We start from the raw sequence: 12,196 nt of genomic DNA on the forward strand, positions 1-12,196 counted from the left end.
CACACAACCAAACTCACTAGTTTTTCACCTCTAGACTTGGTCAATTAAAGTCAACCAAAGAAAGAACCATTTTACCTTTTAAAAGCCATATCACTGAATTATCTGTTTTCTGGAGAACATCCAGGTTTATCTCTCTGTGTTCATTATGACAGTAAAACAATAAAACTCTAGATTTAACTTTAACTCATGTGGGTACATCTAGGGCAGTAAGTGAAAATGGTGAGTTAGAGAAATATTAATCCAAGTTGGTTATTTAACATCTGCCTTATTTTGAGACAAACTATTGAAGGCATCTGCTCAGTACAATGAAACTCTTCAGTAGTATTTTAGTTTATCGGCGATTTTTTCTTGTAGTGTTCACTCTGTTGATTTTACTGCCATTGCCAATTATCCTCCATACCAAGGTATGTAAATCTGGTGGATTTCCTAATTTATTTAACTGTCCTTTGTTGTTGCTATAAAGTTACTTCCCTCCAGCTGAATGGATGTTGATGTTTGGGGCTTGTGGTCAGGTTGGTTTACATTGAGATTTATCTACTTTTCTCCTTTTTAATAGTTAACATTGATTCTCAATGATTAACCAGAATAAATAAATAACTGTAGCACTGTAGCACTGTCCTCCCATTGTTCATTGATTTGCTTGAGTGGGCACCAGTAACGTCTCACAACAAATTGTGAGACTTGTTGTTGCTGTTTTTTGGCATATCGAATACGTCCGGCAAATTACCGAGAGTATCTTGCCCGAACGGCAAATAAATAACAATATTCATAATTGTTCTGTGCCTAGCAACTAGATAAAGGAAAGAAGAAAAGAAGCACAACCTTTGATATCTTGTAGTTAGACTTAATCTCCAGTGCCCCTAGAAATTTATTCCACCTCCTTCCCCAGAGAACAGCTGTAAAGTGACCTGGGGCAGTAGCTGGAAGAGCAATCTGGAAAGCCACATGAGGCATTGGCTGATTTACTCCTCAGTTCCTTGCCTTGAAGTGGTTCACAGAGCAGGGGAAACTTGGTTTCCTTCTAGGATAAGTTACAGAAGCATGAAGTAGTTTTCCTTATTTAACCAGAAAATCTTTTAATTACTGCTGCGGGTGACTTGGGTACAGTGGAGAGCATACGAAGTAACTAGCTTTCAGAAGAGGATTTCCAAGTCCCTGCTAAGACCCACCTTAGGCACCCAGGGGAAATGCCTGGTCTTGGTGAGCTAGTAAAGTCCGCTATGAGCAACTAAGCAGCACTAAAGCCAACATCCTGCCAGCCTCACGAGGCACCGGTCAAGACACTCCTGAAGTCCACTTGCTCTGCACACTGAGTGGCTTGGTCCCATCACCCAAGTTCTGGGAAAGCCCAGATTCAAGTTCAGCAGAGGACTTGCTCTTTGCAGGAAAATGAAAGTCAGTCCTCACCTCTGTGCAGGCATTTCAAGAATGTAGCCTTCCCTCTTTTTTGAAAAAAAAAAGAAAAAAGAAAAAAGAAAGAAAGAAAAAGAGTTTCAGGAGACAAATAATGAAGCAAAATAGTTTCACTGAAAGAGAGAAAGAGATTTCCTTAGAGAATCTTGCTGAACAAGAGCTACTCCAGAATGGAAAAGCAGAGAATGGCTTCTGGGAGGTTAAACACAGTATCTCCAAATTGTCCTGGCGTGGAGTTCTCCGCAGTCATTAAACTGGATATTGTCACAGGAAAAGCTTTGACTCTAGGTGATTATTTCATATTTTTATCCTGAATTTTAGATTCTCCTGTAGCTTCTTTACAGAGAGGGTTCACCCTTCTTAGGGTGACACCTAGATTTCCAAAGAGTTCAAATTTCTCTGTTACTCAGACAACTAAAAGTTCAAGTTCACATTTCAAAGGCATGTGTTCCTCCTATGTTTGGGCTATTTTAGGACCAGGCAATTTCTCTTTCTTTCTTTTTTTCTTTTTTCTTTTTTTTTTTTTTTGTTTCTGGGCCACAACCCAGCAATCTGCAACCTCAAGGTTCTTGCTCCTGGCTCAGCACTCTGGAACCACCCCTAGGGGCCCAGGAGATAATATGGCATGCCAGGGATCAAACCCCAGTCAGCCACATGCAAGGCAAGTGTCCTACCTGCTGTATCGTCATCCCTCCAGCCCTGAAAGTTCATTTAACCTTAATTATTTCTACAAAACTCATTACTAGACCCCTCCACATTCCCCCCTCCCGGCCAACTATCTGCCCACATTATTACTGTGCCCTGTTCTGATCACTTAAAATGTTTTTTCATTTTGGTTTACTTGTAAACATTTTTCTGTTTTGACCAAATTCAGAAAATATTTTATTTAAATGGAAGGAAAAGAAAGGTAAAAGAGCAAAAAGCCTGCCACAACGAAAGGGAGAACTCATAAGCAGGATTTTTGTCATTTATTTTATTTAAAGAAATTTACTTAAAGTGAGGGGAGAGAAAAAGAAATATATGTTCAAAGGAAAACTTGGGTTTTGTTTGCTGTAGGGGAAAATGTGAGTACACATCTCAGGTTGAAATGCAGGTCAGCCCCCAAGGTGGAGAATAAACCCCAGATGCCTTTACAAAATTGGTATTTCTTCTTCTTTCAAACTGCCCCTACCCGAGTTAAGTCTGTTGCTAGGTGTTGTCAAGGGGAAATCTGTGGATTCCTGATGATCTTTTCATATTCTTATTGTGACCTTTAGATTCTTTTGAAACTCCTCCTTTTAGGAGAGGGTCTACTCAACTCATGCTGAGGCTCCTCTACCTCTCCAAAAATCTCAGTATTTGCATCTCAAAGGGTTGTAATTCTCATGCCTTTGGGCTAGTTCAAAACTACGCAAATTGTAGTTTCTTTAGTTCCCTAAAAAATCAATAGTCCCAAACCACTCCTCCCCTCCTTTGCTTGTTTTTAAGCATGGTCTGTCTATTCAGTCCTGTATAACAAACACAGATTGTTTTTCTTTCTTTGTCCTTTTTCATTTCATTTCATCATCCTGTTAATCGTCGATTGCCTCGAGCAGGCCCCAGTAACGTCTCTTTCATCCTAGCCCTGAGATTATATTCAGGGCTCTTTAGGAGAATGAGACCCATCATTGTTACTGGTATTTGGCATATTTGGTAGGCCACGGGGAGTTTGCCAGACTCTGCCCTGTGGGCAGGCTACATTCGACAGCCTGCAAGTTTGTCCAAAGTAGGAATGAGATAATAAGATGTCGCGCGGCCGCAAATGCGGCCGCGCGGTTCCGGGATCTGGATTTTATAGTCTCTGAGTCTTGGCCGCTGATGGGATTACACGGCGCCAGGGGGCCAGGTGGTGGGTGTGACCCCCGCCTACTGGAATTTGGAGGATCTGGGTGGAAGATGCTCGACTCCAATTCGAGTAGGCTTGGAGGTCTCGGCCCCGGAACCCGCGTGGCTTTGTCCCTCTGCCAGTACCTTCAGGTGTGGGGAGAGTGGTCTCAGCATGGTGGTGGCTGGTCCTGGAGGTCTCCGGCTGCTGTAGCCCTGGCCGGGGCGGGGAGGAAAGTTCAACCCGCTCCCCTCCAAGGGACTCCGGGAAGGAACACCGAGGCGCGGGGGCAGAGACTGCACTGCTCTCGTCCGGGATCTGGATTTTATAGTCTCTGAGTCTTGGCCGCTGAGTCTTTGTCCTTAACTGTGATTTTTTTCAAACTTTTTTACTATTAAAAACATTTTTTTACAAAAATTTTAGGCACTGTGATTTACGGTACTGTTAATGCCATTTAAAAAAATCCCTTGGTAAAATAACTTGAATCAGCACACATGTGAACTTCTCTATGCTGGGGTCTTGGATCTTAGTATTTGACCCTCTGGTATGTCTCCAGTGCTAGGCTTTCTGCTTTTACATTCCTGCTTGCAAGTTGTGTAAGCTGAACAATACCTTACTATGTTTCTATCTTCTCACATGTAAGATTGGGATACTCCATGTTTGTTGGGAGGTGTAACACTGTAACACTGTCGTACTATCATCGAGTGGGCACCAGAAACATCTCTATTGTGAGACTTATTGTTACTGTTTTTGGCATATCAAATATGCCACAAGGAGCTTGCCAGGCTCTGCCGTGTGGGCGGGATACTCTCGGTAGCTTGCCAGGCCCTTCAAGAGGGACAGAGGAATCAAACCTGGGTTGGTTGCGTGTAAGGAGGTGTAAGTGAATAAATACTCATCCACCCCTTGAAGCAGTGCCTGGCATGGACACATGTTATGTGGGGGTGTGCAAGAATCTCCATAGGGGTTTACAACAGGTGAGAGTCCCAATACCCATGACCTCTTTTCTCTAAGAGGTGAAACATTTTAACGTTCTTTTCGATTAAGTATTAATGAAGGTTATAATTTTCTGGGTTAATAGCAAACCTAGTAATTATACTAGAGAGGATCTTCCAACTTTTTTCAGGAGTCTACCTGGAAATATGGGAATCTCTGAGAAAAATTCTTTCAGATATATAAAATGTTCTGTTTTTAATCTGCCAAGTCTCTTTTACCTACAAAACTAATGAAAAACCTGACCATTGCTGCCCACTGTTGAAAGTATCTTATACGAGGAGCAAACCCACATTTCTATCTTCCTTCCTCGCTAGCCCCTCCCTCCTCCAAACACACACACATACACACACACACACACACACACACACACACACACACACACACCCCATATTGCTGCCTCCTAGAGCTTGAGCTTCTTCCATGGAGGCCTCATGAAGGGCTCCTTCTTTGGACAAAAATTGTTTTGATCTCCTGCAACCTCACAGAATTTATAGTAAAAGCAACAGGTGAAGTTCTCTGATTTAGTTTAGTAGATTTTGCTTCCCAAATATTGTGTGATGAATCTTCCCTTGCTCTTCCCAGGGCAACTAAGTCTGAGGACCCCTCTGAGTCTCCACAGGCCACTAGATGAGAAAATTAAGCCATAGACAATGAATTCTAATTTCCACTTTCTACCTCTTGCCACTTCTCTCAAAGATTGGTTCTCAATCAACCGTGCTCAATGGTGCTTTCTTCCCAGCTGCCTTAGTTTTATAGGTCCCTCAAATTTAGCTAAAATATTCCCTGAAAATTCTGGTTCATCCCTGAATCCCTGCTATATTTTTAAGTATTTGGGCGTTAGTCTTAGCACAGGTTCTTACTCACAATAGAGAAAATAAGAAATTTAGCAAGTCAAGGCAAATTAGGCCATGCTTGAATATCATCTGATCCTTTGACATACTGGAAAATGAAACTGATTACCTTCAGAGCAAGTGAATATAATTTCTTAGAAAAGGAAAACAAGAAAGAAATTATAAATAATGGTTTTGATGAATGATTCATTAACTGGAAAGTGTATTCTTACAAAGGAAAATAGCCATCGTTTTTTCTCACATTCCTAGGATGGACCTTAAAGTGCAGTACTCAGGTCTTCAATATTTGGGGACTTTCAGGGATGCACTGGTGGGTTTTCGTGGGACCATCTTGTGCTATGAGATCATGTAAGACATATGCTCCAGCTCCTTGAGATATCTTCCAACCCCAAAAGTCGGTTGTTTTCCTCCTCCTAATATATGAGTACATTAGATCTATGGGGAACAGAGGGACTTGGCATAGACCATATTGAGTAAATTGTACGCCTCTCTCTCTCTTTTTTTCTGTAATCAACTTATTTGTTATAACTCAATTAATGGTAATGTTACGTTTTTTTGAAAGTACTAAAACATGATTTCATTTTTTGCTACTTAACATTTGTATTTAGTCATCCAATCAACAGCTAAATTAACTTAAAAGTTATTTTAATTGTTGTTTACAATGAAAGCAGATTTTTTTCAGAACAGATGGACCTTTGGAGGGTATTGCAAATATAATGTCTCCCTCTGACATAGGTAAAAATACATTTAGTGTAACTTTAATCCTGTTCAAACAAGCATCTAGTAATTCAATAAGATATGAATTAAAATCAAGAAATAATATTTTAACTGTTATCTAAATAAAAACATCTTTTAGAAAAATTTTAAATTGAATCACCATTGTATACGCAGTTACAAAGCTGTTCATGATCAGTTTTCAGTCATACAATGGTCCAATACTCATTCCTACACCAGTATCCATTTCCCACCACTAATGATCCCAGTTTCCCTCCAGCTACACAACTCCTCCCCCAGCCTGCTTCTATGGCTGTATGGCAGGCACTTTCCTGATCTCTCTCTCTGTCTCTGTCTCTCTTTTTCTCTCTCTCTCCTTCTGGGCTCTCTGAGATGGGCAGAGGAATCGAACCCAGGTCATCCAGGAGAGCCCATTAAGCTACTGAGAGTATCTTGCCCACACGACAGAGCCTGGCAAGCTCCCCGTGATGTATTCGATATGCCAAACCCAGTAACAGCAAGTCTCACAATGGAGACATTACTGGGCCCTCTCGAGCAATCGATGAACAAAGGGAGGACAGTGCAGTGCAGTGCTCCTTCTGGGCACTATGGTCTGCAGCACAGATACTGAGGGTTTATCATGTTTGTTCCTATACCTATTTTCAGCAAGCAGTTCCTATCCAGAGTTATCATTTCTGACTATCTTTGTCATGATGGACCCTTCTCTATCCAAGTTGCTCCAGTTGCTCATGTTGCTTCTCTATCGCGTTGATTCATTACATGAGGAAGGCCTCCAATCATAGACTAATCATCCTTGTGCTTGTTTCTACTGTCCTTGGGTATTAGTCTCTCTCTCTCTCTCTCTCTCTCTCTCTCTCTCTCTCTCACACACACACACACACACACACACAAACATCTTTTTCAGAGACTATGTGTCTCTCGAATGCATAAGATTTAAGCAGAGGTTCATTTGCACATGGATATAGATCAACTTAATGTAACTTTCAAGTTTCAAAACTGAAGAGTACTATGCTTCTAAACAAATAGAACAGAACAACTAGAAAATCAAAGCAAAACAAAAAGCCAGTTTTGCTTTATCAAAACAGTAAGTCTACCTGATGTAGAACCAACAAACAATAAATTATTGACAGGTTTCTTTTTTTTTTCCTTTTCCTACTGATTATTGAATTATTTCTATAGATTGACCTTAACCCTCACCTTAACTTCCACTTCAAGAAAAAATGTGGCACTAATCATGAGAGACCTTGAGCAGTATTCAATGGAATGTTCAAAAGGGAGGAGGAATTCACATTGCAGAACAGCCAGGCTTTCTGCCAGCTGCTTTTTTGCACATTATCTTATTTAAACTTCATTACAAGGTATAAGACAATGGCAGATGTTCTTCAAATTTAATTTTACATTTGTAAAAATTGGTGTTTAAAGGTGAGAGCCAACAGTGCTACATAGAAGCTACAGAGACTGCATTTGAACTTTGGTTCTTTGAGATCTCAGGATTCAGACCTCATAAATTCTTTCAATTTAAGGAAGAGTTTGTTTATGTATTTTTTGTATTTTAGTATTTTTTGAAGACTTGCCCCCTATTTTGAAGAGTTATAAGAAATGTGGCTTGGTTATGACATTTTAGGCACTTCTATTTTCTTATGCTTCTTATGATAGTGCTGTAAAAAAAAGATCAAACCTGAAAAACTTTTAGCCATTTACTCTTTTTGCCAATTACTCAATTGACGTCATGCTACTCAATGTCTTTTTCTTTTTCTATCTTTCTTTTTTCATTTGCTTTTTGGGTGACACCAAGCTATGCTCAGAGGTTGCTCCTGGCTCTGCACTCAGAAATTACTCCCAGTCGTGCTGGGAGGACCAAATGGGATGCTGAGGAGTGAATCTGGGTGGGCCGCCTGCAAGGCAAATGCCCTCCCTGCTGTGCTTCCACTCCAGCCCCTATTCAATGTCTTTAATACAGAAAATTGCAGTGATTCTAACAACTAGTGATTGACCTATAAGACTTGAAGTAGCAATATTTATAAATGTGCTTCATGGGCTGCATATGGAGTACTGGCACCATAATCTGGCATGCATGATTATTAGAAATTTACCATCATTATGGTCTTAAATTGGCATCTAGTTATTAGTCTAATTTTACAGATTAGTAACAGATACACAAGTAATGGTTATATAGTTCTTTACATACATTACCAAAATGTGATTATTTAGATATTTCCATAAACATCTGTTGCCTCCAGGGCATTGATATCAACCACAATCAATAATCTGTCTTTATATGCTCCACAGCGGTAATAAGTATATGCCCCAAACATTGATGTAAACATGACTTTACTAAGGAAATTCTATTTCTAAATTGCTTTGTACTGAATGATCAGAAATGTTTTCTCAATTGTTGCATACATTTAGAGTCTTAGTTCTTCCTCCAATTAGTAATTAGTAATCAGTAAAATAATCTTACATCATAATTGCTATTTAAACAACTATTTGAATAAAATGAATAAGTGCAATAGTTTTGTTTTAATTTTGGAAAGAAAATTTATTAAATAATCTCATGCAAAATTTGTTAAAACTGACAGGTTATTTGCTTGATTTCAGTTATGTTCATTGTACAGAGGTTTTTTTAATGAAAATTTTTATCATCCTCTTAATTTTTATTCTTCTCAACAGCCAGTGCTATTTTCCTGCCTATTTTTTTCAGTTCTTAGCTTTTCCTTGCTTCAATGAAACAAAGATTTAAAAAAGATCAGATTTGCTTGAGATGTAGTAAGAGGGAAAAATTGAACAATAATTTTGTTTGTAGATTATTTTTTCCAGGCATGCCTAACTCTACTTTATATATTAGTTAGGACTTTTGTTTGTTTGTTTGTTTTTGAAATAAGGATGGAGGAAAATCAAACTATTCCCCATTTCATTGCTTGCAAACAAAACAAAGAGATAGAAACAAAACCACGGGATTTCAATTTTAGCTCAGGTACATCAGGATTTATCTGGAAAACCCTTTGTCCTAAAAGAAGGTGATCAAGAAGAAAAGGAGAGGCAGTGCCTTAGAGCATTCCTGAGTCAGAGCCCTGGTGGGTAATGGGGTGGCAGGGGGAGAGGAAGGGGGAGAAGATTGAGGGTTTTGAAAACCAGTCCAATTTCTGCATGTGTTATCTTTGATGCCAAAATACAATATTCATCTAAGACAGCATAAATATTAAAGTCATAAGATAAATTAAAATAAAGAAATAGAATATAATGTGAAAGTTAGAACTCTCTCTTTCTCTCTCTCTATATATATGTATATATTTTTTTCTAAGTAGGGTGGAGAAGGAAAGAAAGAATGGAGGGGATTGGGGAGCAGAGACAGATGAGAAGCAACAAGGGCCAGGTCAGGGGATTCAGGTACAAAGGTGGTGTTAAAGAATGTAAAGCCAAATATCTGAACCACAGAGTCAACAGTGCTGAAATTAAGAGACTAAAACTATAATAACTGAACTTAGAAAACTGACTTTGACGAGGTCAGGTTGGAGCAGGAGAAAAGGAGCCTATGGGAGAGAACCTGGGAACATTGGTGGAAGGTGGTGAGATTCGTGCTGCAATGTTGTACGTAAAACCAACTCTAAATAATTTTGTAAATCACTGTGATTTAATATTTTTTTAGAAAAAAGATATATAGAGTTTAAAGGGATAAAATTTCTTTTTTTTTTCCCTTTATTTTATTTTATTTTTTTTAAAGTTGTAGATTTACAATTTTTTGTGCTTTGGTTTCAATTATACAATGATCAGATACCCATCCCTCCACCAGTGCCCATTTTCCACCACCATGGATAATATCCCTCCCACCCCCATCCCCCCATCCCCCCTGTCTCTGTGGCAGGGCAATCCCCTGTGTTCTCTCTCTCCTTTTGGGTGTAGTGGTCTGCAAAAGAGGCATTGAGTGGCAAACATGTTCAGTCCATAGTCTACTTTTGACATGCATCTCCCTTCCTGGGAGGATCCTCCAAACATCCTTTATTTGGTGCTCCCTTCTCTATCTAAACAGCCTAAAGGGATAAAATTTCTACTGGAAGGAGGAGGAAATTGGTAAGTTTCAGAGTCAGACAAAAAAAAATGGAAATGAAGGGAAGAGGAAGGGGAGAAATTCTATGAAATCATAAACCATTTTTAAAGGGCCCTCTGAAACAATTAAACCAAATAGAAACAACTGATACCGTTTTAAGTGTTGGCCTAAAACATTGCAGGAATTAAAGATAAGGGGAAATGTTATAAACTCACTCAACTAACAATTTGTTGGGCCACTGGTGCAGTGCTGCTCGGGCCAGTGGTGCTGGGGGAGAGTGGGAGGACACTAAAACTATGCCCAGTGATGCTTGGGGGACCATTCAGATCAAACTGAATGTTCTGTGTGCCAGTCATGTGTTCCAGTCCTTTGAACCAGGACTTCCTGGTCAGAACATGAGTTTTTAGACACAAGAGAGCATAAAAATGATAGAGGGCAATCACAAATAGAAATTGAGCTCAATAATAATGTGATTGATGGAACAACATCAAAAACACAAATCTGATATATTTTTATTTCATGAGAATTTGTGAGAATTTACTAAGGCCAAAATGTTGTTATGGTGACTGTAAGTATACATTTAAATCAATCTTTCTGCCTTCATGTAGCTTGTACACTTCTAAAAAGTCAATATAAAGCCTGACAAATATTAATCGCAGAATAAAGTGGTATGTAAATACCTGTCAAATGATCTAAACTAACAATGTATTTTAGGGACTGTGGTTGAAAGCAGGAAGAACCACATATTCTCCAACCACCCAGTCACTCTTGTTGGTGTCCTATTGCTTCCTCTCTTTTCTTAACTTCAAAGAATCTGCTACTCTTCATCCCATTTCCAGGAAACCTGTGTCATCTAAGATATAACAAATATTCTAAAGTCCCTTTGTTCAGTCTTTGTTTATTTGCCTCTGAAGTGCATCCTTATTTTATCTGCTTTTCCATATACATTCCTGCAGGGACTTCCTTCCATGAGATTGACTTCATTTCATTCTTGTTTTGTTTTGTTTTGGGCCATGAGCAGCTATGCTCAATGATCTTATCATAGACCTGGTCTACCATTTCTTCGGAGGCTCCCCTTCACTGAAGAGAAAGCATGGCAGCAAAGTATGTATATGCCAATGGATCTTAGAGATTTTCCATTTATTTATCTTTACATTGGAACAATAGCACAGCGGTAGGGCGGTTGCCTTGCCCGCAGCCAACCCGGCAGAGCCGGGTTCGATTCTTCCGCCCCTCTCAGAGAGCCGGGCAAGCTACCAAGAGTATCTCGCCCACACGGCAAAACCTGGCAAGCTACCCGTGACGTATTCGATATGCCAAACACAATAACAACAAGTCTCAAAACGGAGACATTACTGGGCCTGCTAGAGCAAATCGATGAACAATGGGAGGACAGTGACAGTGACATCTTTACACCATCCCCAAATATCTATCTCCTACATTCACATTTTCCATATTAAAATCATTTCAGTTACAGTCCCTTGGGCTGGAGTGATAACATGGCGGTAGGGCGTTTGCCTTACAAGTGGCCAACATGGCAGACCTGAGTTCGATTCTTCTGCCCCTCTCAAAGAGCCTGGCAAGCTACTGAGAGTATCTCGCCCGCACAGCAGAGCCTGGCAAGCTACCCGTGACGTATTTGATATGCCAAACACAGTAATAAGAAGTCTCATAATGGAGACGTTACTGGGCCCGCTCGAGCAAATCGATGAACAATGGGAGGACTGTGACCGTGACAGTCCCTTGAACACCATGATGATTCTATACTCTCTCTCTTTGCACATACTTTATCCTCTTTCTGTAATTCCATCTCTTCTTGCTCTATCCTTCTTAGAAAAGACTTTTCAAACCATGAGGATAGAGAACAATTCTTAGTTCTCTCTTTGCTTCATGAAACTTCAACCTCTATTTTAGCATGTACTCCTTCCCCTCGCCCCCCTTTAATTTTTGTCTTCACTTCTTTCTACGATTTAAACATGAAGAACATAGAACATACCGTTCAACTTTTTTTTCCTTTTTTATGAACAAACAGAGTGCCTGTTGCATAGTTGATATTTAATTGTTATCCAGAATAGGCAGATTGTTTGTCTCAGGAAGATATGAGGGTTTAATTTGGATCTTGTAGGGACAATAAGATGCAGAAGATAATGAAAGAGTATCTCAAAACAGAGTGAAAACTGATTAACCAGAATGAAAATGTAAGTGTAGCATGGGTGTCTCTCCCACAAAGATGTCTTGTCCTTTCATGATATATGCTTATACAAATGATAAGACACACCAAGTTCATTACAACTGGTAGAAATAGTCAATATT

General features: G+C 39.6%; 1 protein-coding gene across 1 annotated transcript in view; it reads left to right on the forward strand.

The window, feature by feature from the left end:
- The first annotated feature begins 305 nt into the window (after positions 1-305).
- SLC13A1 (solute carrier family 13 member 1) overlaps positions 306-12,196 on the forward strand; it is a 91,112-nt gene continuing 79,221 nt past the window's right edge. Inside the window, exon 1 of the mRNA XM_056118568.1 lies at positions 306-404. Coding sequence (XP_055974543.1) covers positions 306-404 — 99 coding nt within the window. The remainder of the gene's footprint in view (positions 405-12,196) is intronic.

Source organism: Sorex fumeus, unplaced genomic scaffold, assembly GCF_029834395.1.
Source record: "Sorex fumeus unplaced genomic scaffold, SorFum_2.1 ptg000037l, whole genome shotgun sequence".
NCBI lineage: Eukaryota > Metazoa > Chordata > Mammalia > Eulipotyphla > Soricidae > Sorex > Sorex fumeus.